The sequence below is a fragment of the Triticum urartu genome, chromosome 5A (genome assembly GCF_056163025.1).
Source record: "Triticum urartu cultivar PI428250 chromosome 5A, HENAU_Tu73, whole genome shotgun sequence".
NCBI classification, from domain to species: domain Eukaryota; kingdom Viridiplantae; phylum Streptophyta; class Magnoliopsida; order Poales; family Poaceae; genus Triticum; species Triticum urartu.
In genome coordinates this window covers 26,032,267-26,057,575 of record NC_141877.1, presented here as the reverse complement: position 1 = coordinate 26,057,575, position 25,309 = coordinate 26,032,267, and the positions used below count along the sequence as shown (strand labels likewise).

Here is a 25,309-nt window from a genome sequence, read left to right as displayed (position 1 = left end):
TGTTGGCTCCCACATGCTCCATGATGATCTCATCGGATGAACCACGATGTCAAGGACTTAATCAATCCCGTATACAATTCCCTTTGTCTAGCGGTACGATACTTGCCCGAGATTTGATCGTCGGTATCCCGATACCTTGTTCAATCTCGTTACCGGCAAGTCTCTTTACTCGTTCCGTAACACATCATCCCGTGATCAAATCCTTGATCACATTGTGCACATTATGATGATGTCCTACCGAGTGGGCCCAGAGATACCTCTCCGTTTACACAGAGTGACAAATCCCAGTCTCGATTCGTGCCAACCCAACAGACACTTTCGGAGATACCTGTAGTGTACCTTTATAGCCACCCAGTTACGTTGTGACGTTTGGCACACCCAAAGCACTCCTACGGTATCCGGGAGTTGCACGATCTCATGGTCTAAGGAAATGATACCTGACATTAGAAAAGCTTTAGCATACGAACTACATGATCTTGTGCTAGGCTTAGGATTGGGTCTTGTCCATCACATCATTCTCCTAATGATGTGATCCCGTTATCAACGACATCCAATGTCCATGGTCAGGAAACCATAACCATCTATTGATCAACGAGCTAGTCAACTAGAGGCTTACTAGGGACATGGTGTTGTCTATGTATCCACACATGTATCTGAGTTTCCTATCAATACAATTCTAGCATGGATAATAAACGATTATCATGAACAAGGAAATATAATAATAACCAATTTATTATTGCCTCTAGGGCATATTTCCAACATTGAAGGAATTGGGATGTGAAATTATCTCGTCCAGTTTCCAAAAGTGCTATAAAATCTAGATGATGCTCTAATGTTGTCTCTGCTAAGAATCTCTGTTTAGCCAAGTCTGCTAGACCTCTGCTATTCCAAAAGAGTCCTTTCATAAGTCATCATGGAATTTCTTTTCTTAAGCTTAACTCTAGCACTTCTGCGTATCGCCGAAGTAGGATAAATTTTTCGCTTCCAGGGTCGTTTGGGCTTCTCCCCAACACCCTGTGGAACGATATTATCATCAATAACAGACACTGCCTCCTCTATCAGGAGAGGCGCTACTGCATCTGTGGTCTCAACTTCCTCCTCATCTTCAATATCGACACTAGGCAAAAGGTTGTTGCAGATATTTGCAAGATCAGTAATTCCTAAACTATTCATGTCATTGTCATTCATAGGTTGGATAGCGGCAAGATTACGAATGATCTCAGAAGCCCTCTCCGCTTCCATGTCTAGAAGATCACTGACGGATTTGACGACCTCGGTATCATTTGACCCCAAAGAAATGCCTAAGTCGTTTGCCTTATCAACTAACTCATTCTCAGAAAAATGTAAAATTGAACAACGTATATCAAATGACATACCTGCAGTAGTCCCGGCATGACGAAGCATGGAAGCCCTCTTGGCCCGCGCTAGCTGAAAGTCATCTGCATCCGGCTGTCCCTGGATCCGGTTGCTGACACGCCTGCCAGTCGACACCGGATCCGTAATCCCACCAAAAGCGATGAGCTCCTCTATGGTCCTCTCGCGCGGGGTGCGGTCAGGACTCCCACGCCCCTCCCGTAACGTCGGTGAAGGAGGAAGAGGCGTGATGGAGGGAACTGCCGGTGTGGGTGACAAGGGGACAGAGGACCTTGGAGCCGCCTGCTCACAAATCTCGTCCCCCTTATCACCCGTGGTAGTCGTTGTACCTCGGCCGCCCTGCTCGGTGCCAAGCTGCAGAGGGGCTACAACACGGGACTCCTGCCCGCATATCACCCCAACTCGACCGGAGATGTGGAATTGGGAAGCACGCCGTGGATCTCCTTTCCAGGCGCCCCTCCCGCCGGCGAAAGGTCTGGCAGTGGTATGTGGGTGTGGTGGACCTCCTGCCCAGGGTCTCCCAAAACCACGGCCATCCCAACAGAACCCACCATCGCCCCGGAAGTAGGCTCCATGGTCGTCACCTTGCCGACTAAACTCGGCACTGGTGGAAGCTCAAGCTCTATCGGGTCATCTGTCTCGACCCTAGTGCTCCATAACCGGCTAGGCACGGACCTCGATACAAAAGAACCAAAACAAAGCGTGTTCATCGGAGTGGTGGACGAGGGCGTCTCTTTGGTAGAACTGTCTACCTTATCAGAATATGTAGCAGGCCCCTTGTCCGACTCCGGCATAGTGTCATCGGGCCCCTTCTCCTGGTCCCCGGGTGCGCCGCCCCCCTCCGTAGTATCCATGTCTTGTGTGCCATCTCCAGCCTCTGAAACTGCAGTATCCTCAATCTCAAGCTCTAAGAGGTAAGTAACTCCAGCATGTGTCCATCTGACTACATCTGGTATGCGCTCAACGCTCACAACACTGACCAAAAGCCTCGCCGCGTTTTGTGCACGAGTGAAAGGCATATCCACCTTTTCTGTCTTACCAATCAAACCACCCAAACTCCAAGCAATCGGAAAATGTTTTACATATTTAGGTGGAACCCCAAAAAAACGAACCCACACCTTCTCCAAAGGTGTACCCTTGGGATCCTCCTGCTTCCACTCATCGAAAGCGATAACAATGTTTGTGCTCGTAACTCTGCATAAACCCCACTTAAGAACATGCATCTGATCCTCTTTAGTGGGAAAGTCACCCTTATAAGACTGACCTTCTAACTTCTCCAGGTGCCACTGATAATTACCCGGCACAAGCTCACGTAGTTGTCTGACGATCTGCGCCTCGGTCAACTGTCCATTAGTGACTCTGATGACTGCCGGGAAGGAACTCTCAATCATCTGTGGTAAAGGATCCACCTCCGGGGTCTCAAAGAACATCAACTCCTTACAGCAGACCCCAAATATATTAATGCCAGGCTTAGGACCGGAAAGGAGAGGGCATTCCCCGGTCACATGCTGGGAACGGAGGCAGTAAACACAAAGCTCATTTGTACACTCTGCTACAAAATGACCCGGTTCACCACATCTATAACAGGGCAACTTTTTCTTTTTAATTGCCCATTTAGAGAGCTTTTCGCCCTCCGCTTTATCCGGCCCTTTATCAGACGTACCATACTTAGGCTTAACACCTCCTGTATTCACCGGAACATTCACTGCTGCGAGAGCCCGAACCGTGTCTAGTGCCACCGCGGGTAACGTGGGTGTGTCTCCCACCCCCTCAGCTGCATGCTCAAGCTCCTCCGAAGGCATCTCCGCAACCGGCAATGGTGGTGGTGGGTATTGACGAGGTGGTGGAGGTCGTCTCCCTCTCCCACCGCGACGATAACCACCTCGGAAGCGATCATTCGGTCCGACGGCACCTTCCACAAAATTACCAGGTGGCCCTTGAAAATGTCCAGTGTTATCAGGATTATACCGGTTGTAACCACGGCCACCACTGGAGGAAGATCCACGGTGCAGCCCCTCACCATAAGCATCATATCCGTCATCTCCCCACTGACTGTAGCGGTTGTAGTTCTGAGAATCTCTGTTGTAACCAGTGTATCCGTCATGCCCTTGCCCGCCACGACCCCTTCCTAGGGCCAGTCCCTTGGCTGCCGGTGGCTGCGCCATGTCATCCGGCTGGTGCTTGGAAGCGACGGTCCCCTGACGCTCGGTAGGCTGGGTGCCTCGAGCAGTCCCGGCGCGAGGCAGTGTAGCAGATGCCACCGGTCCCGTTGCCGTCGGCCTGGGAGGGATTGAAGCACCCCGTCCTCCACCACCGCCCTGGGCAGGACGTCCTACCGCGCCTGCCGCCGTAGTCGTGTTGGCCTGGCCTGAAGCCGAGGCGCCGCGGCCCTCTTCTTGTCCGGTGTTTAAGTCTGCTCGATCATCGGTGAGGGGGATTTCTTAGAATCGCCTGGGTCTAGCTTCGAGTGCATGGGGGCATACTCTTCTTATTTTGTGTTCTTACATGTTCATCTAATCGAGTATTCCCCTCATGTATGTATCCGTAGGTGAAAAAACTTGCAAGCTTTATAATTCTGCTGCAGCTACTTTTGGCTTGCGCCGAGGCCTTGTAAATTGTGTGGACGCGTTACTTTGATACTTTCTGCCTTGGCTTAATAAAAATTTGGTGCGGGGGAAACCCCTTTCATTTCAAAAAAATAAATAAATTAGCCAACCGTTCATTTTTTGGCGATAAACCGTAGTCAGCAGTTGGAGCCTTAAGATGAGGAGCTAAACCTGAAGTTAGGTAAGCTAGAGCGAAATCTGGCATCCATGATCCATGAGCATGATAAGTAGTACTCCCTTGGTCCGGGAAATACTACACTCCCTCCGTCCGAAAAAACCTGCCCATCCGGAAATATTAATCATCAAAATAGATAAAGGGAATGTAGTATTTCGGGACAGCTGTTGAAAAGCAACCTGGGTACACTACTACACCAGATGTTGCTTGCGCCGCTAGAAACGAGGGGCCGCCGGAGGACCGGTATCATGCCCATACCTCCTACACACTTGCGTGATGCGGCTACCGATCAATCATCTACGGGTGCCGCACGATTGTGCAGCCGAAAATACATGCGAACGGGAGCCGTTGAGAATGAGACCACACCATGATGCCGGGGCCGCAGCAAAGCAGTACGTATCTGCGTCTCGCGGCCCAACACGGTAGCCCAAGGCGATAGCATTATCATGACGGGCACGGAGCCGCCCGCCACCGCCCTCCCCTCCCCACTCGTGACAGCAGCTGGCCCCCATCCCGTATCTGCCCGCCCCTATAATTCACCCACGGACGGACGGACGGACGGACCACATCGACTTGCAGCAAGTTGCGACGCGCCAACAGAGTCAGAGAGGAGAGTTTGAGTTCCGGCGTTCCACTTGACGTCTTCACCTCACCACGTACGCGCGCGCGCATGGCCGCGACGGCATGCGCCTACGGCTACGACGGCGGCCTGGTGCCGCCGGCGCCGGCGCAGGCGATGGGCCCGTTCGACGACGGCGGCCACCACCGTCCCGTCATCCACGACCACTATCCCATCATCCACGGCCTCGTCATGCCTCCACCTCCTCCTCCTCCTCCGCCGCCGCCTCCTTCTTTCCATCTCCATTCGGGCCACGCCAGCTCCAAGGCGGCAGCGTCTCGCCACCCCGGCCTCTGCACCGAGGGCCTCGGCTCGGAGAGCTCCGAGAGCTCGGGCGACCTCGACCTCGGCGACATCGTGGCCGACGACGACATTCAAGACTGCAAGCAGGGCGACCAGGAGCTAGGGGCGCTGATGCCGGCGAGGAAAAGGGTGTTCCCGCCGCCGATATCGGTGATCGGCGCGGCTGGGAAGCCGTGGCAGTACCTGAGGGCGCAGCGCGGGGGCGGCCGGCTGGTGCTGCGGGAGGTGAGGATACCGTCGCGGGAGCTGCTCCACGCCTGCCGGGAGGACGGCCGCCTCAAGCTCCACTTTGCACACCCGGAGCCGGAGGAACATCACCATCTTGCTGATGATGATCAGGAGGAGGAATGCAACAACTAGCATAGCAGATTGCAAGAGCACTCCAAGGAGAAGAACCAACAGAACAGAACAGGGTTTTGGTTTTCTTGGTTTAATAAGTTTTGAGTTATTATATCGTCAAAGAATCCTAAGAGTGCCATGGCCATGGCAGTGCCCTTCCTAAAGAGATGTAAATATCGCAACAAAATTGGTCAGTTTTTTGCATCCATCGTCGATATACTGCTACTTCTTTTTCTGTCCAAGAAGAAGCAGATGCACGGGTCAAGGATTCAGTTCCAAGAATCAGCAAGAGAAAGACGCGTTTGTCCTCGACGTAGTCGCAATGATGCTCCACAGCTAAGGATGAGCGTGTGTACAGGCTGCAAAGCACTCTAGGCTCACAAGGACCCTGCATCGACTTGGTTTGATGAAAAAGGAATACAACACATGTGACAGTTGGTTCACAGGTCTACATTACAACCAAAGCAAAGGGTATCTTGGGGGTCAAAGATGCTGATTCTGCCAATTATCATCCACCTCTTCATTTTTAGCAAGTGATTAAAAACACTAACTGTCAAAAATGTTTGAAAAACTGGGAAGCAGTGATGCATTCTTATTATATTGATTTCATTCAAATATTTCGTTTCCGCTCACATCATCGCATGACAGTATCTTATTGATGTTATATTGGTGGGAAAACACCATGCTGGAAACGCAGAGGCTGATCACTATTAATGCAGGGCGAAGCTAGACACGAAGATCTACCGTTTGGTGTTCTCCCAGTATTGTGGAGCTCATGTCCTCTTCATAAAAGTGGAACCTAGGATGATGATGATGTCTTGCCATCCAACGTCAACAGCACTTTTGTATAGATCAGGACGCATGTCCCTGAATATACCCCAACAGCACGCTGTATAGATCAGGAATTGACCTCGTCCAAGTCGAACTCTGCTGCAAGCACCTCCTCGTCTTCGTCATTTGCAAGCTTGATGATTTCTTCAGTTGGCCCTGCATATGCACAGACATATCAATCATGCTTCTATTGTTGCACCTTCCTCTGTAATTTAAGAGTACACACTCAAGCTGGATTACCTGCGATGAACGAATTCCCATAGAACTTTATAGTGCTTTTGCCATGCTCAGTCTCTCAACAGTTTCCCTTCCTATCCGGTGAGAAGCAACAAGGGAAACCTGTTGGGCATACTTAAAGGTGACTCACTAAACTGTTGAGCCAACTGGTAGAACCTTTTAGAAATAGAATAAATATTACAGAAATACAACGGAACAAATAACAGTACCAAGTTAGCGCCAGTGTTCACGGGAATCCAGGTTCATATCCTGGGGTTCAGAGCCAATAGCAGTGGGATAGGACAATATCTCTGCCCCCTGCTTGCAGTCTCTGGAAACCAAATTACTACCAAGGCATGGATGACAAGGTCGGTCTTTGGCTCTTAGCTCCTTTCTTCATGAAACCACAACACCGCATTCATCCTACACTGCTGCAGAAGTAGAACAAACAATAAGCTCCAGGTATTCACAAATCATTGAATCAAGTACACACAAGGAAGCACAAAAGAGTGTAGATAACAGAAGAGAGCAAACGCACCTCAGTTGAGACCTGAGAGTCAGCAGGAGGGCATTAACCTCTTTAAAAACGTCTGGTTCATCCTGCCAGACTCAGTTTCTGCTGCTGGAATGTCCTTATGTGGAATAGAGGAAATCAAGTGGAAATACTCCCCACCTTGTCTGCAATGTCTTTGCAAGTTGGGGCAACCAACTATCTTCAAGGACTTGAGTGCTGGGAGCCGTTGGAGGAGGTCCTGCGGGAATTTTTCTATCCCTGTACACCTCTCGATTGTCAGCTGCTCAAGAGAGGTGAGGCCATCCGGCAAAGTTTTCAAGCCACTGCAGCCCTGAATCCGGAGCACCCTCAGCTTGGATAGATTTGAAGGCAGCGCGATCAAACACGTGCATTCTCCTATCACTAATTCATCAAGGGATGCAGCCACCTCGGGAATATACCGTAAGCTGCTACAGTTGTGAATGCTTAACATCTCCAGCTGGGGCGGCGGAAGGATTTCATCAGACGGCGAGCCCTTCCCCTTGAGCTTAACACAGAAGCTAATGCGCAGAAAACGGAGACGAGCCAGGTTCCGGAGCTCCTCCGTCGGCCAGTGGACAAGTTCGTCGCACCCAGAAATGCACAATTCTTCAACAAAGGCAAAGCACTCCCAGAGCCTCAGCAGGTGCGATTTTGACAAAGTGGATGTCGTTTCAAAGCAATTGGGACCGGATAGCCACATACTCCGAAGGGTTTCCAAGGGCCTATGGCTTTGCTGGTCCCCTGGAGGCAGCATCATATCACCCAGTGAGCTAACACTTAATTTCACGAGGGATAGCCAAGAGCCCAAAGGCATGCTTGCAGAACGAATTAATTCTCCACCAAACTCAAGCTCAGAGAGCGTTGTCAGATGAGCGATTGAGCTGATTGGAAGGCTGTAACATTCCATTATCCGCAGCTTCTCTATAACTGGGCTGCTCGGAACACTTGCAACCTTCGGACAGGCATACATACTTAGCTCTTCAAGCAGAGGAAACATCACCAAGCTATGAGGAGGTTCCCCTGCAGTACTGTTTTCTGTCCATCTCTCCAACTCTGGTAAGTTTTCTAAGAACATTCTTTTTAGCTTTGGGAAGATCTGACGAGATGCATTGCATCCTTCAACCTCCACATCAGTGTCCTTGCATATCATGGTCAGGCTATCCATGTAACCTAAGGACAAATACTCGAGGGAGACCAACAGCGGTGCGGATGGGAGATGTTTGCATTTTGGGCAGTTGAAGATTATGAGTTTTCTTAGGCACTGGCACATCGGAGAGTGCATCATCCATGATGAGAATTTAGTGCCACCATAACCATGTATCTCCAATACTTTGATCTCACTATGAGGTGCAAGAGCCTCCAATACTTCTTCCATGTTACCAACATCATCTTGAGGCCCGTGATATTTTCGACGACCCCAGCATAGCGACAGTTCAGTTAGATTTTTTTTTCTGATAGAGTTTGGCTTCTTTTGCATCCACCACACTCTCTATTTTTATCAAATTGTATAGTTCCAACCGGTGGCTAAGGTATTTTAGATCTTTGAGTTGATCAATTCCACAACCATCTCCAGTGCCCACAACAAACGATGTTAGCGTGTGCAGGTTGCTTAGTTGACTAATCTTTGGGGGCATCCGCTCCAGTTTATCACACTCAAAAAGATAGAGATGGTGAAGTTTTTTCATGCTTCTGATGCCTTCAGGTAAATATCGGAGCTTGTGGCAATGATTGAGCCTCAGCGACTGTAAGTTGTACAACATGCATACCGAATCTGGCAATGTAACAATTTCAGAGTGAGACAGGTCAAGATATCGCAAATGCTTTGTCTTTATGGGTTGACGGATATGAAGGCCACGACAACATAATGCTCTTAACGACGTCAGCCTTAACTTGCTGAGATCCTTATGTGATGATGACGGTGCTAACAAAGTTCGGAGAGATTCCTTATTTTTCAGTAATCCGTTGCTTTGTTCCAATTCATCCGATGATATTTTCATGTGAAAGACATCTTCTACATATGCTTTCTTCTGAATCAACTCTTGCATAGTTGCGCATTCACCCGTAACATGTTTTGCTAGGTCATGCATTAAATCATGCATCCCACATCCAACCAAACCATGCCTTGAAGCTGGGCCATCAAATGGTTTCACTTCCACATCCTGAAGGAAGGATCTCCAAACCAACTCGTTGAAAACAAATTCGCCTTTCTGCTCCAAATCCATCATTCCCTCTTCTTGAATAAACCCATTGGCCATCCATAGTTGGATCAACATGCTTTTTTCCATCTCACTGTTCTTGGAGAAGACGGCGCAGAAGGCAAAGCATTGCTTCATTTCAGAGGATAAGTGTTGGTAGCTCAATTTGAGTATGGATATGATTTCTTGTTTGCCTGCAACACTATCCCCAATATTGCTTTCTGCAATGGCCTCCCATTCCCAGGCCCGTCCTTTTGAACACATCAAACCCCCCATTGCACTCAGAGCAAGAGGGTGCCCCTTGCATTTGCTGACGATACGCTTGCCGATCGACATCAACTCTGCCTGCTCTCGCACATTTCCCTTAAATGCTTTCTTTGAGAACAATTCCCATGAGTGTTGTTCACTCAGATGTGCCAGCTCATGGGTTTGAAGCGTGCCCATTATAGACGCTGCTCGTGGGCTCCGAGTCGTGACGATTATAACGCTTCCGGAACCGCCGACGGAACACAACGCTGATTTCAGGCTATCCTCCCACTTTCGCTGTTCTTCATTCCAGACATCGTCAAGAACAAGCAGAAACCTTTTCCAGCCAATGACCTCCTGAAGCCTCCCTCGCAGCAGCTCGACTGTGTCTGGAATGTCGCATCTCCCTCTCGTAGCCAACTCGATGATGGACTTCACAAGGGCGGCGGTCTCGAAGCTGTCCGACGCACAGTGCCACATGAGTAACTGAAAATGTTGCTGGACCTTGGGGTCGTTGTACACCATCTTGGCAAGCGTGGTCTTGCCCAGACCACCCATCCCAAAGACGGGCAGGACCTGCACTTTCTGATGATCTTGCTGGCCGAGCAACAGGTTCACCACCGCCTCCTTGTCGAGATCTCTGCCGAAGATCTGCGCAGGGTCGTCGATTGCCGAGTGCGTCTGCCGGCAAAGAACAGCATGCGGCGCCTCGGCATGGTTCTCCAGGCCGAAACTGTTCATCTCCGCGACAAGCAGATCGATCTTTTTGAGGACACTGTTCAGCCTCCAGCTCATTGCGAGACGGAACAGAAGCGGGTTGTGCGGCAGCGTGAAATAGCCGAGCACCTTGCGGGCGGCCGACTCGCCGATCCGGGCTTCGCGGCGCAGCGCCTCGTGGTGGAAGTCGTCGAGGACGTCGTCGGCCTGGTAGGCGGCGGTCCGCAGGTCCTTGATCCACCGCCGGACGGCCGGGTTGACCCCGCTCTTGAGCTCCGCGTCGGCCAGCTTGCACTGGACGGCCAGCAGCTGGCGCTCCAGCTTGCGGCGGTCGGCGTCGACGCCCCACATGCCGGCCACGCCCTGGACGAGCGCGTCGGCCGCCTTGCCGGCCGTGATGCGTACCACCGGCAGAAGCAGAGCTTCTACTACTTCCTCCGTTGGGAATTACTTGTCTCAGAAATGGATGTACCTACTACGCTCAGGTCTTGCTAGCAGTAGCTACTGATTACTGAAGCGCCGCCCGGCAGTAGCAATCATTCTAGGAGATTTTGTGAGGCCCCGAGATCGAGAGGCAACTCAGAGATGAGATGAAGCAGTGAGGTGGGGAGGAGGGGAATTGGGGATGAGATTTCGTTCAGAGAATAAAGTGGCATAAACAAAGTTGGCAAAAACTAGAGTGGCAAAAACAAAATTTTCCCTTCAGAGAAAGTGTGCAAGTGGAACACACTGCCCGTGGGCCCGTCGTACGTCGGTCGACCGCGTCCCGTTCATCGTTAGGCGAGGCTTTGTCGCCGCTCGTCATATCTCCACCAACCACCCCCACCTATATAAGGGCATGTACAATGCATAGCTTCAAGGTGATGCCTCATATGTCATGTAGGATCGGATATGACGTAAAGCAGGTTCAGATAAGGAATGGGAAGCGGGATCCTCTTCAGGAGGCAGGTGCTTGAAAAGAAAATTTGTGGTCCGGTGACAAAAGCTGAAAAAGTTGGAGTGAAAAGTAGAGATGCATGTATATTAGAGTCTTTATTTTCTATTTTTTAATGAGGCCCACTAATAATAGTTTGCATTGGAGAGAAAAAATTAATGTAGATGCCTCAAATTACTTTTTATCATAAAATATATGTATCCATATGCCACCATTGTACATGCCCTAAATGGCCCCTTTTACGACTTACTTAAGTGCATCTATAGCCCCGCGAAAAACTTATTTGCTCGTCTAGCCCCTTATAGAACGAAAATGATACGCTTACAGAAACAATCTACGGAAACCAAACGTCTTGCCGTCAGCTATACCTGGCCATCTCTCGGGCCGGGCCAACTAAAGCCCGACGCAAAAAAACCAGGCCCGAGCCCGGCCTGGCCCGACTGTCAGGCCTAAAAATCGAGCCCGAGCTCAGCCCATCATGCTAAAAGCCCGTCGGGCCTCAGGCCACGAGTCGGGCCTTTTCCTTAAACGACAAAAATGACGGGTCCGGTGGCTCAAAACCTAGGCCCGAGCCCGGCCCATGGACAAGGCCGGGTCGGGCCGACCAGGCCGGGCTGCCCATGGCCAGGACTATCGTCAGACAATGCTCAAGTTCAACGGTCATCGCTCCGCCACCTGCCCCACCACCACCTCCTCCTCTGCCACCGCCACCTTGGCCTCTGCACCGAGGGCCTCGGCTTGGAGAGCTCAGGTGACCTCGACGCCTGGTCGACGACATTGAAGACTGCACAAGGGAGCAACAGCAACACTTTTTTTTTCGAAACAAAGGCAAAAGCTTTGCCTCATCGATTAATTAAGAAGAAGAGAATTGCCCAGTTAATTAACGGAAAACCGAGCAGCACTCTGACGACCAGGAGAAGACACCGATACCGGCAAGGAAAAGGGTGTTCCCGCCGCCCATATCAGTGATCGGCGCAGCGCGGGGGCGGCTGGCTGGTGCTGCGGGAGGCGAGGATACCATCGCGGGAGCTGCTCCACTTTGCCCACCCGGAGCCCGAGGAACAACATCATCTTGCCGATGAGCAGGAATGCAACAACTAGCAGAGCAGATTGCAATATAACAGTCAAAAGAGAAGAACCAACACAACCGAAGAGGGTCTTGGTTTAATATAAGTTTTGAGTTATTATCGTCAAAGATGCTGATTCTGCAAATTATGATCCACCTATTGATTTCAGTAACTAAAATCAATAACTGCAGGAGTATCACCAAAATGTTCCAACAAATGCTATGCATCATTATTATATTGCTTTGATCCCTCATGTCCATAACTGTAGGAACAAATATTCTCTTACATGACAGTATTTTATTAATGCTCTATTGGCGGAAAATCACCAAGTTGCAAACACAGGGATGCCTTTTTTTTTGCGGGGGAAACACAGGGATACCTTGCACAGAGGCAAATCATTCTTTTTGCAGGGAGAAGCTAGACTTACAAACGATCTACCATTTGGTTCGTGGACCCCGTGTTTTCCCAAGATAGAGCATTGTGGAGCTCATGTCCTCTTCATAAAAGTGGAACCTAGGATGATGATGTCTTGCCATCCAACGTCAGTAGCACTTTGTATAGATTAGGACGCCTGTCCCTGAATATACCCCAGCCGTGCCTCGTAGATTTGATCTCGTCCAAGTCAAACTCCGCGACGAGCACCTCCTCGTCTTTGTCATTTGCAAGCTTCACGATTTCTCCAGTTGGCCCTGCACACACACAGAGTTGTCGTATGAAATGATCATATCAATCATGCTTTTATTGATGCGCCTTCCTCTGTAATTTTAGAATACAGACAGAAGCTGGATTACCTGCGATGAATGAGTTCCCATAGAACTTTATGGTGCTGTTGCCATGCTCAGTCTCAACAGTTTCCTTACCTATCCGGTTAGAAGCAACAAGAGGAACCTGTTGGGCACATTAAGGTGAATCACGAAACCGTGAGAACTCTTGAACCAACTGGTAGAAACATTTAGAAATAGAAGAGATGTCTTTTAGACTCGTGAAAGAAGATACGGGTCCATTTAAGGACATTAAACAGAACAGCTAACAGTACCAAGTTAGCGCCGGCGTGGCCTTGCATGACACGCTTCCAGTGTTCACGGGAATCCAGGTTCATATCCTGGGGTTCAGAACCAATAGCAGTGGGATAGAACAATATTTCCGCCCCCTGTAGCACCATAGCCCTTGCGGTCTCTGGAAACCACTGATCCCAGCAAATTCCTACCAAGGCATGGATGACAGGGTCAGTAATGATAAGCAAAGCTGCAAATTTGCTAATTGGTCACGCTGATCATTAACAGAGCTACTGTGACAAAATTAAATAAATAAATGGTATCAGTGCAAATAAAAATAACTTACCAACACCAATTGTTGCATACTTGGTTTTGAAAGCCTGCATCAACAAAAGGTGGTCTTACTAAGAAAGTTCCTAACAATAACAATGATAGCTACAGCTACAATATGTAGATCTTGTTTAACCAAAACTGGTATCTTATACAGATACTGAATAATGTTTACCTTGAATCCAGTGTCACCCGGGTTGAAATAAAATTTCTCTTGATAACCTGACAAAAGAAAGCGCTTATCTAGATAAGATAGTGCACTTAGGATTTATACTGTATTAGGCGAACACTACTGTTAAGTCATACCTGGTCCATCTGGAATGTGTGATTTGCGGTATAGGCCAAGATCGGTGCCATCAGCATCAATAATGGCCACGGAATTGTAATGAGCATTGCCCGCTTCTTCAAAGAAACTTACAGGTATTACAACATCCAACTCCTTTGCAAGTTTTTGCATTCTATGGACAATGAAAAACGAAGTGAATGTATAAATATTACAGACACTTGACTGAAAATATCACTAGCCAGCAGTCCACATGCTTCAAGCACAACAAGCTACCCTACCTCATTATAGTCGGGTTCTCTTTATAAGGCTTGGCACGCCCAAAGAAATCCATCCTTTGAGCTTGACAGAAATAGTGCCCCTCAAATAGCTCCTACAGAATTTAACAAATGTAAGTGGAAAATTAAATATGTCTTATTGTACTCGTTTTACTGTGAAACTAAAGGAAGAATATACATCTGAATTCATATGTCTGCCATGCATGTCTTGAAAGAAATATTGCAAGCGTAAATTTTGTCACTCGTCAATGAACGTCACATTTATTTACCATATATATGGGTTTACCTGAATGAGGACAATGTTTGCGCCTTTCTTATGAGCTTCTCTAATCAACCTGAAATACAAATGATCGGAAATTCAGGCTTAGGTTCTTTTGTATTCCCAGTGACAGATACGAGTGACAACAACTAAAAGACCATAGGAAACAGCTTCCTTTTTTGTCACTATGAATAATAGTTGGGGACCACAAAACTCTTGATTTCTAGCAGTACCACAAGTCAGAAGCACATTCCAGATATTGCATGTACATGTAACTATGGAAAAATGTCATTTTTATTCTTGTCACATAATAAATGAAAAAGCATATAGCAGCTTCATAAAGTGGCCCTACACATATAAAAAAGATGACTAGACACAATTATCCTCTTCACTAGCAAATAGTCCTTAGAAAAGGTGACCTACGAACCATGGACTCTGTTCTGCACTGTTACTTTTCATGCAAAGATCCTTGCTAGCAAAGAGAAACAGTGGCAAGAGAACTAATCCTCACACTAATGGTGAATACTTATCAAAATCATCACTACAGAGCTAGAACAAAATATCCCCAAAGTCAATTATCAAAATAATGAACACAAGTAGAACAAAAATTCCCAAATTCAGATATCAAGACCACTGATATGGAGCTTGAACAGAATTTACTAAAATAAAGTGCTATACAGCAGCTTTAGAATCCAGTGAAATATGAAGATAAAAGCTGCACCTTGAAATGTAGACAAAAATAGCACAGTAACTTTAAGAATCTATGGTCTACGGAGGAATCACAGCATGGCTACAGTTTTCCATCAGGATGTACAACAATAAGAACTGTAGGCTGATTTAGACATTATTAGGCCAATCAGGGTTAAAACAAATAAAACACGGAGACCACTGAGTTTTTCTCTTTGGCATGACAAGGTCGCTGTGGAAAAGTGAAGTCCTCACTCCTAGTTGACTCATTTGGTTTGTCTATCCAAACTATATAGATGAAAATGGTTTAAAATACATGTTTTGAAACGGCGAAAGAACAATAACTGCTGATTTGGGCGAGGAGCCAAGTCCACACCAACTGGATGTCATCTGTGGTGATTAGTGTACAAAGCCACTAAATAGACTACCTGGTGCAAATGGATAGTGCTCTCTCACTCTATCATGGCATACGCAAGATCCCATAAGTAATAGAAAGCTTATGCTCACAAGGTGGTACAAATCGAGAAGATATGTAGCACCTCATATTCGCAATCATAACAGACTATTAATACAGCAGGAGCATCTGATTGGCATTGATTTTTTTAAAATCTTCACTATATTGGATTATACTCCTATCAGGTGATATTCTATTTATGACATCAGTTATTTGAAACATCAAAAAAAAGGTTTATTCTCATGGTCAGGTCAGATCAAGAAAGTGGAAGGCATAAAGTGTGGCAACAGCTTGTGGAATATGAGAAACACTAATAATTTGCGGTTAGAACAGGCTATTAATAAAGGAGGAGCAACTGATTGCCATTGGTTGGTTTTCTTGATTTTCATTAGGTGGAATTTGTATAAGGTGATATTCTGTTTATGACATCAGTTATTCGAAACAGCAAAAAGAAGCATATTCTCATTGTATACCCTAGTCAGACAGAGGCGCACAATCAGTAGATAAAGGCACTTGTTGAGATCAGATCAAGTGGAAGGTATAAAGTGTGGCAACATTTTTGTGGAATATGAGAAACACTAATAATTGGTATGAAAGGTCATTAGGTCAAGTAAAAAGCAAGTTGTGGTCAGGAGCTTGCAGTTATTCCCTTGAAAAGTAATTCAGATCTAGTGTGCAATTACAAAGTGTGTAATTGAGATCCAAGAGATTATGCAGCTTCAATGCCTAATTTAGAAGCACGAGCACATGGAAATGAAATTAACGCAAGCGCAGCCCAAAACCGAACAACACAGCTAGGCGATGGTAAAATCCAAGCCTGACGCAAGGAACTGAACTAGTACTTTCATCTGAGGCATAGTTAGCAAAATCAAAATCCAATCACCGCGAATCCTACAAACCACAATACTCCTCTCTGCGGCGGTCAGATAAAAGTAGTTGGAGCTTTGGTTCCTTGGGTAGGTTGCTAGTAGTTGTACAGAGTACAGATAGGGGATGGGACACCGGGAGCTGGGCGAATCCATACCTCTCGGCGGCGGCGACGTTGTCGGCCACCGTGTCGGTGCAGGCGAACTGCACGGCGGCGACCGCCACCTTCCTCCCGGCGCCGGCCATCTCCCCCCTCACCTACCCCTTCCTCGGCCCGCGCAGTTCCGCTTTGGCTGCTGCTGCCTGCTGCTTTCCTCTGACGGCGAAGAGATGTCGAAGATTTTAAGCGCTGAAGAAAAAGGTAGCCGCCACGGGGCCCACATGGCATGGAGGAATCCAAATTGACGGAGAGAGGGGGTCGAGGTTACCGGCGGAGAACGGCGGGAGATGGGGTTCCTGGCGAGCGGGCGAGCGAGCGACTGCCGGCGGCGGCGGGGAGGACGAGCTCTAGGCGGCGCGAGGCAGTGGGGAAGCAAGCTGTCCCGGCGGCGGTGCAGTGACGTGGCGGCAGTGTGGACATGGGGAGGAGGGGAAAGGAAGGCGCCCTTTGGGGAAACCGCTTTCCTTCGCTTTATACGGTAAGTTACGAGCTGCTTTTCCTTGGACCAATTGAGTTCGGGCCAACTTTCAACGCCGGCGGCTGCTGCCAGACAAAGTAGCCAAACAATCTTTACCGGTCCAAAGGAACCACATATGTGCTACACGTGTCTATCTAGCCTCCCATGTACTCCCTCCGTCCGGAAATACTTGTCGGAGAAATAAATGTATCTAGAAATGAATGTACTATATGATGGGGCTGTATATTTTGCTACAAGAGGTACATAGCTCCTTTGACGAGGATATTCTACGATTCTTCAGACGGACGGACGGTTGATGTGGGTCAAAAATGTTTCCTTTCGACGGACGGTCAACAAGGAGCCTCCCTGTTCTGTCTCCGCCACGAACATGGTCTCGCCGGCCAACATCTCCGCCATGATGCACCCAAGCGCCCACATGTCCACCGCCTGGCCATAGTACCGGTTGTCTTCCAGCTATTCCGGCAAGGTGTAAATCAGGGGCACTCTTCATACGGTTTCGCCCGCATCGCCGACCCAAAGTCACCAACCCTAAGCCCCCCGAAGAAGCCGACCAGGACGTTCTCCGGCTTAAAGTCCCGATGGATGACGCCGGCTCCATGTATCTTCTTTGCCACCTCCATGATCTGCTCCATCATCACTCATATCACTTCCTCGGATATAGGCCTCCAGAGCGATTCGCAAAGGGCGGCCGTCGGGGACGAGCTCCATTACGAGGAATACGTCCCCTGTCTCGTCTCGGCGTCCGTTGCCACATCCAAGATCTCGATAATCTTCAAATTGGCGCGCGATTCACAGATACTGCGTATGCGTCACATTTACGCGAATGACGCTTGCTTCGTCACGGGTTTTTCTTTCCGATCGATTCGTCCATTCATCTTTTTTTTTCTTCAAATTTCTTTCGCGTTTTCTCTCTGTTTTCCCTTCTACATTCATCATTTAAAAAAATCAAACACTTCTTTAAAAAATCAAGAATTAATTTAATAGTGTGAAAACATCTTAAAATTACATGAATGTTTATATAATATACATGAACACAAATTTCCCACCAAATGAAGGTTTTTTTAAATATGTGAACACTTCTTTTTCCCTTTTCTATATGAAAATATATGAACTCTATCTAAATGAGTGAACACCTTTTATAACACATGCATATTTTTTTTTGAGATAGTCACCATCCATGCTGAATGGTAACACATGCATATTTATTACAAAAGCATGAACACTTTTTAAAATTACATACATATTTTTAAAATATGTGGACACTTATACAAAAAAATTTAAATATATGATGAATAAACTTTAATACATGATAACTTTTTTTAAAATTACACTATGAGCATTTTTTAAATACGTGATGAATATTTCTGAATGCACGTGTGAACATTCTTAACACACGATAAAACATTTTCCTGAAATACACGCCAAACATTTTCTTAGTACATGATGACCATTTTCTAGTAAGTTGAAGAATTTTTAATATGTTGTTAAAAAGATATTTTACAAATTTATAGTTTGTCGAGCATTTTTAAAATATCTCTACTATTAAAGGGGAGTCCATAGTTATTTTGTTCGTTTCATTTGTTCCGCATGCATCCACTAATGTCCAAAAATCGTCCCAATTATTTCAGGAAAATTGTGAGTGTATTAGCACACATATGAATACATGATAATAGTTATATATTTGAATAAGATGATAGTTTCCATTAAAAAAAGAAATAAGATGATGGTGTTCCTTTCAAGATGTAGTCGTATATAACGACTTCCCTTGCCGAGCTCATGAACTTGAACATGTCGTCGAACAGATTGAGCGGTCAAATCCCAGACATGATCGGGGCCATGCGGTCGCTGGAATCTCTCGACCTCTCTGAGAACGAGCTCTCTGGTGAGATCCCATGGAGCTTGTCGAGCCTGACGTATATATCTGTCCGCCCTTAACCTGTCCTACAACAACTTGTCCGGAAGGATACCTTCCGGCCCGCGACTTGACACCCTCGTCTCGGACAGCATATACGTCGGCAACGGCGGGCTTTGTGGGCCTCCTCTCAGCAGAAGTTGTCCAGGAAATGGTGATTCTTCCGTCATCCATGGCGACGTCGGAAGCAGCAAGCAAACAAGAGCTTGTTCCACTGGCCTTTTGTTTCGGCCTTGTGCTGGGACTTGTGGTGGGGCTCTGACATGTGCGCGGGCCGTCCTTGGAGAATGCCGTCATGTGATGATCCGCCGGTAACATCATATATAGAAGGAGCAAAGTATATATTGTATCAGTTTTGCTAAAGCACATCTAGATGTACCATAAGTATTGCACATCTAAATTCTATGTCATTGATCTTATGTCGAGATTCGTGTGGATATTTCCTTTTTTCTTTTCTCTTTATGCTTGATTCACTCACTTAGATGTGCAATAAATAGAGCACATCTAGATGTGCCCTAAACACACCCATATTGTATTGTAAGACGTGTGGGTCGATGTAATACGTGTTGATTCAGCAGGTAGGGCTGCAGGTACTTCTCCCCCGATCCACCACCACCCAACCTCGCTCGAGAAAAATAACTCACTCTTTTCCTTCTCTTCTTTGCCACGCCGGCGCGCGCTCTCCTGAGGAAGACGATCGAAGCAGATTCCCATGCATGGCGCTCACCCCTCCTCGTCATGACGAAGCCCTCTCTGCTGACGCTGAGCACCAACTTCGTCCTTCCTCGCCGTACGTCGACTTGGGCTAGGCCACCACCATCCACACCATCAATCAAATCAAATCAAACACCGCCGTGGTTGCTGTCTTCCTTCCTCCTCGCCTCCGGCCGCAAGAGATCGATCCCCTCCACGTCAAAAAGAAAAGTAAGATGACTTTTCTCTTTCCATTTTAATTTGCCATGCTCGCCTCGACGGCGCCGCGAGGCCGGTGAGATCAATGACCGACCGGGGGCGAAGAAATGGTGGTGGTTGTGGTGAAGAGTTGGTGTGTCTTCAAGGGGAAGGGGACTCGGGTGGATGGTGAAAGATGGTGGGGATTGTATCCACATCGGCGGCGTCGACGAGACCCTTGACGCCGGCCTTTGTGTCGTCCAAGGCCTTGAGCACGCGGATGCGGTCATGGTCGAGGCAGGCCTCTTGGATAATTGGAGCTTGCTCGTACGTGCGGTGTGTGTGCGTGCGCAAGTGAGTGGAGTAGACGTGCTGCTCTACTGACCGGGATTGCAACAAGTAGTAAATCACACTTCAATTCCGATCGATGCAAAGACAATCCCTGAAACTTATACAGTTGCTCACGTAATGGATCCTTCCATCAGGCACTCGAGTACGTCGTTTGCCGGATATTCGACAAGGGCTTTGCCGAGTGCAATATGGGGGGTGCTCGGCAACATGAAGGTACCCGACGAGCCTTTCTTCAAATACACGTCTCAGCTACAGACGGAGATAATATGTATACGGAGAACAATTGAGGGAGGCACTTCTGAAATTCGGTGTCGGATCAAAGTACAACATGGAGGACACAGCTGGTGTGGGAGTGGAGCCGAGGTAGATTTATTCGTCCGAATGCCGCTTCCACCACCCCAATGGCACACCACGACCTACAAAACCAAACCCTAACTATAAAGCGGAGGAACGGGTCCCCCTCCCTCCTACCGCTGGAGCAACAGTCAGGGGAAGAGGGGACCAGCCCTGGCCGGTATAGATCGAAGGTAGAGGATCGCTTCCTTAGTCGCCTTCACATGGCGCCGGCTAGGTTAGGGAAAAAACACCTCATCTTACACATGCATGCATTGACGGACGGACACCTTCTGTTTCCAATATTCATTCACATACCCCTGAAAAAAATGAATATCCATTCACATGTGCATGCATGCATGCATGTGCAGCCTACTCGACGTCCACTGCCCGCTGACACCTTGATCAACTTCAACCACTTACTTTCGTCCGTCTGCCAGCGCCGCCATCTCCGAGAGACCCCACATGCCTACTGCGTCGACTGGCTACAAGTAGGTGTGGTGACCATGGCCACACATATTTTGATTGTGTCTTAGTAGTATAGTCACTGGACAGATCAAACTCGGGATAAACTATATTGTTTGGCGATAACCGTCAATGTAATATTTCCGGGGCTTTGTACCGCGCCCTGGCCTCAACCGACACCCCCCCCCCCCCCCCCCCCCGCATCGCCACGAGCGTGTCGGACATGGCCGACTCCGACGTCACCCGAAAGAAGTCCACCGTCTCAGCGGCCACCTTTATGTCGTCGACCGCCAATGCTCGCCTTGACGGCCCCGCGAGGTCGGTGAGGTCAATGACCGGGACGGAGAAATGGCAGTGGTTTTGGTGAAGAGTTGGTGTGTCGTCGACGGGAATAGACTCGGATGGGTGGTGGAAGATGGCGGGTATTGTGTCCACACCGACGTTGACGAGACCCTTGACGCCGGCCTTTGCGTCGTCCAAGGCATGAGGAGGTGGTCATGGTCGAAGCAGGCCTTGGATGATTGGAGCTAGCTCCTCCATGCAGTGCGTGTGTGGAAGTGAGTGGAGGAGTCGTGCTGCTCTACTGACCGGGATTGGAGCGAGTAAATCACACTTAAATTCCGATCCATGCAAAGGCAATTTGTGGAACTTAGGCCCTGTTTGGTTCATAAGTTCTAGGAATTTTTTTAGTCCCAACTTATAAGTCCCAAATTCCTAAAAAGTCTCTATCTGTTTGGTTCCTGGGACTTATAAGTCTTTATAAGACCATATTACAACTATAAGTCCCTATAAGTCCCTCCTTGAGAGTCTTATTTCATAAGTCTCAAATGCCTACTTTAAGTCCCTATAAGTCCCTCATGTTTGGTTTAGATGGGAATTATAGAAACTTATTTAAGTCCCTAGACCAATAAGTCCCTGGAAACAAACACCCTCTTAGTTGCTTAGGTAATGGATCTTTCCATCAGGCACTCGAGGTACGTATGTGGTTTTCATCAACTAAAAAAAGGTATGTGGTTTGGTACGATGGAGGCCACGATGATTTCTTTTTTTCCTTTTTTATTCAGTGTGTGTGGATTATTATGTGCTTCTTTTCTTTTCTTCGATCCATCCGTGGTTTAGTATTAAATTTTAATGGGTGATGCGTCGATTTTACAAGCGCATCAGGATATTCATTCATTAACGGGTCCATTTAATTCCCTCAATCCAATCTAATTAATTTTCTTTTCGATTCGATCCACCAAATTGACGTGTACATGCATCCGTACGTGTCTCACATTATAAAATGCAAAAAAAGTACACACAACTTAATTACACCTACGTACGTACACTGCTGATATCTGCTTCATGAATGCGTGATTAGCTCGCTTATTACTATCCCCTCAAATAAAAGCTAGCTTATTACTACTACCATGCAAAAAAAAGTGGACTACTTTTTCTTTTTTGAGATTAGCTTACGGGTACATGTACGTACGTACGTCCACTCCCTCCATCGATGATGGAGTTAATTACACGATAGTACCACATTTGGGGGCGGTGGTGGCGAATTGATACCATTTTTGAAAATTTTTACGTGTCAGTACCACGTTTGAGTCGAACTGTTGCGAATCGGGCTAAACCTCGTATTTCTACGTATTGACGCTGGAACTGACTGCCCGGGCCCGCGCGTCAGCTGCCACGTTGGCGAATCGGTACCCGCCCGCTCGCTCGATAGGTGCGGTCCGGCTCGAACCGGACCGGCCCATGCTCTGTCTCTCTCTCCTTTCCTCTGTTCCTCTTTTCGTCAACGAACCCTAGCTCCACCGCACGTCTGTACTGCGATGGCGGCGGCGACCCCGGGCGGTGGTGGCGGTAGCGGCGGTGGCGGCAACGGCGATGGCGGCGGCGCAAACAATCCCCTCTTCGGCAGCCGCGCGGCAGGAGAAATCGACGAGAGATCTCCAATCGAGGGCGGCGACGACTACTCAAGCTCTGACTTGTATTCCAGCGACGACGACGAGTTCATGGAGCCCGCACTGTCCATGGAGCAGCGGGTATGGCTGGCACAACAATGGGTGGCGAACCCTAGCTGTAGCCACGAGCTGACCCACGGCTTCGGCGGCGTCTTGTAAGTTTTCTCTCTTTTTTTGTTCTCATTTAATTTGTAATTAGGGTTATAGTGTACTGATTAGACAAATTGCATGTGAATTGTAGTTTATATGAAGACATATGGAATGTTAGGATCCATTTTGACAATAATGATCTGTTAGAGAGGAAGTTAAGCTGTTCAGATGTGACATATCTGAATATGGTTGCTTTGATGGAAACACAAGGCTTTAGTATTGATGATTCACTGATGTTTTACATGGAGACCCCAGGAGAGCAGGGTTTGGAATTGGTTGATAGTAATGTTAAACTACAGTTGATCAAGAGGCAGAATGAGGAGAGTTTGGTGCTTAATTTGTTATTTAGGGCTTGTCCACCAGCTGTTAGTGTAGCATAGAAGGGTTTTGCAGAGAAGCAAAATTTAGATCCTATTGTTTATTCTGAGCCTGTGGTTTATGATCTGGCTGATCCTCCTGTTTATGCTGTTGATCAGCAAGGTGTTGCTTATGAACGTCAGAGTAGCTGCTCTATTGCACCTGTAGGCCCTGCTATTTTAACACAAGAGAGCGGGAGTGTTGTAAATCCGAAGTTAAAAGAAGTTGTGGAAGAAGAACAAGATGGCTATGATGCCAGTTATGCATCTTCATCTGAAGGGCAATATGATAGTGACACTATCCCTTATTATATGGGGGATTTAAGGCCTAACTATAATGAGGAAATGAATGATGCTGAAGACATGGAGATGGAAGAGGGAAACAGACAGAGAGAACCAGAAGAGGAAGAGGAAGAAGTACAAGAACAAAATGAGGAAGAAACAAAGGAAGAAGAATCAGAAGAAGAAACAGAGGAGGAAGAACCAGTGCATTATGAGGGTGACACAGAGGTAGAGGAATTATTTGAGTTGGAGGATGATGAGCCTATTGTTCAAGAAGAGGAAGAAAAAATATCTGTGCCAGCAAAGAAGAAGCAGAAGCTGCAAGTAAGGAGGGGACCAACAACAAGGTCACATTCCAGTGTTTTAGAAGAAGTGCAACCTGATTGGAAACCATCATTAGATGAAGAAGATAATAGTTTACTTAAGGACAGTGAAGATGATGGGTTTCAGCCACTAGCATTTGTGCTACCTGAAAAAAGGAAGAGCAGGGCAAAGAAGAGGCCACCTAGAGTATGGTACAATGAGGATTTGGAGCAACCACACCAACAACTACAACTGCAAATGTGTTTCAGAGATCAACATCAATTCAGAGATGCTTTGTTGAGCCTGCACATCACTCAGTGCAGAGACTTCAAGTATCACAGGAACTCAGATCAGAGGATCATTGTGCATTGCAAGAATTCACAATGCAAGTTCTGCATTGTGGCAGCTTTATAAAAGGGGAAAACACTTTTGCAACTAAGAAGATGAGATTACAACACACTTGCCCTAGTTCTACTGGAACAAGCAGGGTAAGTGCCAAGTGGCTTGCAAAGCAATATGAGCCACTATTCAGATCTGATGTCAGTACTAGCATACATACACTTATTAATGCCTGCATGGAAAAGTATGGTGTGGATGTGCCCAAGGCAATGGCATATAGGGCAAAAAACCTAGCTGTTGAGGCTGTGTTGGGAGATCATAGGAAGCAATACCCAAGGTTGAGAGACTATGCTCAGACTGTCATGGATACAAACCCTGGGAGTAGGGTTGTAGTCACCACTGTAACTTCAGCACCCACTCAAAAAATCCCACATCCAGGACCCAGATTCCATGCAATGTTTTACTGCACCAATGGAGCAAGGGAGGGATTTCTACAGGGGTGTAGACCATTCATTGGTTAGTTCATTTTAGCTTGTGCACTACTTTGATTTTTTTAGTTTCAATAGCTTGCACATATAAATGCATTTAACATGTTATGTTTACATCATGTTTTAGGTGTTGATGGATGTTTTATCAAGCTGACCACTGGTGCACAAATCCTTGCTGCCACTGGTAGAGATGGCAATAACAATATATACCCACTGGCATTTGGCATTGTTGGACAAGAGGACAAAGCAAACTGGTGCTGGTTTCTACACCAACTGAAGATTTGTCTTGGAGGAGAAGTTGGACAGTATGGTCCATATACTATAATGTCAGATAGACAAAAGGTATGTCTATCCACCTTGCATTGCCTGCTAAATATGTGTTGACATGTGTATTACACAATAGCTTAGCTATTTAAATTGTGTGCACCAGGGGCTACTGTATGCAGTGAGTAAAGTTCTTCCTAACGGTAATCAAAGATTCTGCTTAAGACACATATAGGCAAACTTCCAAAATGCTGGCTTTAGGGGGGAAGACCTTAAGA

The 25,309-nt window shown here is 47.3% G+C and overlaps 4 protein-coding genes and 1 pseudogene across 5 annotated transcripts; 2 read left to right on the top strand and 3 right to left on the bottom strand.

The window, feature by feature from the left end:
• Positions 1–1,766: 1,766 nt before the first annotated feature.
• On the bottom strand, positions 1,767–4,524 carry LOC147967700 (uncharacterized). Its single transcript, XM_087523219.1, has 2 exons — positions 4,488–4,524; positions 1,767–3,787 (listed from the first exon to the last, which is right to left on the bottom strand). The coding sequence occupies exons 1-2, from the start codon at positions 4,522–4,524 to the stop codon at positions 1,767–1,769; spliced, it is 2,058 nt and encodes a 685-aa protein (XP_087379345.1).
• A 117-nt stretch (positions 4,525–4,641) lies between these two features.
• Positions 4,642–5,810, top strand: LOC125507307 (uncharacterized). The gene has a single exon (XM_048671929.2). It carries the CDS (start codon positions 4,826–4,828, stop codon positions 5,435–5,437), a length of 612 nt encoding a protein of 203 aa, XP_048527886.2. The 5' UTR covers positions 4,642–4,825; the 3' UTR covers positions 5,438–5,810.
• A 200-nt stretch (positions 5,811–6,010) lies between these two features.
• LOC125507304 (disease resistance protein RGA2-like) lies at positions 6,011–10,601 on the bottom strand (annotated as a pseudogene). The gene is made up of 4 exons (XR_015603847.1): positions 7,002–10,601; positions 6,694–6,894; positions 6,488–6,586; positions 6,011–6,403 (listed from the first exon to the last, which is right to left on the bottom strand). The product of XR_015603847.1 is annotated as a disease resistance protein RGA2-like (transcript).
• A 1,761-nt stretch (positions 10,602–12,362) lies between these two features.
• NLP1 (nitrilase-like protein 1) lies at positions 12,363–16,911 on the bottom strand. The gene is made up of 10 exons (XM_048671928.2): positions 16,739–16,911; positions 16,468–16,626; positions 14,330–14,378; positions 14,047–14,138; positions 13,789–13,940; positions 13,658–13,704; positions 13,499–13,532; positions 13,194–13,360; positions 12,949–13,045; positions 12,363–12,846 (listed from the first exon to the last, which is right to left on the bottom strand). Exons 2-10 carry the CDS (start codon positions 16,554–16,556, stop codon positions 12,671–12,673), a joined length of 903 nt encoding a protein of 300 aa, XP_048527885.2. The 5' UTR covers positions 16,557–16,626; positions 16,739–16,911; the 3' UTR covers positions 12,363–12,670.
• A 7,604-nt stretch (positions 16,912–24,515) lies between these two features.
• On the top strand, positions 24,516–25,266 carry LOC147967699 (uncharacterized). Its single transcript, XM_087523218.1, has 3 exons — positions 24,516–24,795; positions 24,895–25,109; positions 25,198–25,266. Exons 1-3 carry the CDS (start codon positions 24,516–24,518, stop codon positions 25,264–25,266), a joined length of 564 nt encoding a protein of 187 aa, XP_087379344.1.
• Positions 25,267–25,309: the final 43 nt, after the last annotated feature.

Bases quoted from the DNA above. Each gene is read 5' to 3' on its own strand.
- LOC147967700 (XM_087523219.1), bottom strand. From the start codon at position 4,524: ATGGTGTGGTCTCATTCTCAACGGCTCCCGTTCGCAT. The intron at 3,788-4,487 runs GTATTTTCGGCT...ATGATCGAGCAG, and splicing joins TCAACGGCTCCCGTTCGCAT to ACTTAAACACCGGACAAGAA.
- LOC125507307 (XM_048671929.2), top strand. From the start codon at position 4,826: ATGGCCGCGACGGCATGCGCCTACGGCTACGACGGCGGCCTGGTGCCG.
- NLP1 (XM_048671928.2), bottom strand. From the start codon at position 16,556: ATGGCCGGCGCCGGGAGGAAGGTGGCGGTCGCCGCCGTGCAGTTCGCC. The intron at 14,379-16,467 runs GTATGGATTCGC...TTTGTATTTCAG, and splicing joins AACGTCGCCGCCGCCGAGAG to GTTGATTAGAGAAGCTCATA. The intron at 14,139-14,329 runs GTAAACCCATAT...TAAATTCTGTAG, and splicing joins CAAACATTGTCCTCATTCAG to GAGCTATTTGAGGGGCACTA.
- LOC147967699 (XM_087523218.1), top strand. From the start codon at position 24,516: ATGGAAAAGTATGGTGTGGATGTGCCCAAGGCAATGGCATATAGGGCA. The intron at 24,796-24,894 runs GTTAGTTCATTT...ATCATGTTTTAG, and splicing joins GGGGTGTAGACCATTCATTG to GTGTTGATGGATGTTTTATC. The intron at 25,110-25,197 runs GTATGTCTATCC...TGTGTGCACCAG, and splicing joins TAATGTCAGATAGACAAAAG to GGGCTACTGTATGCAGTGAG.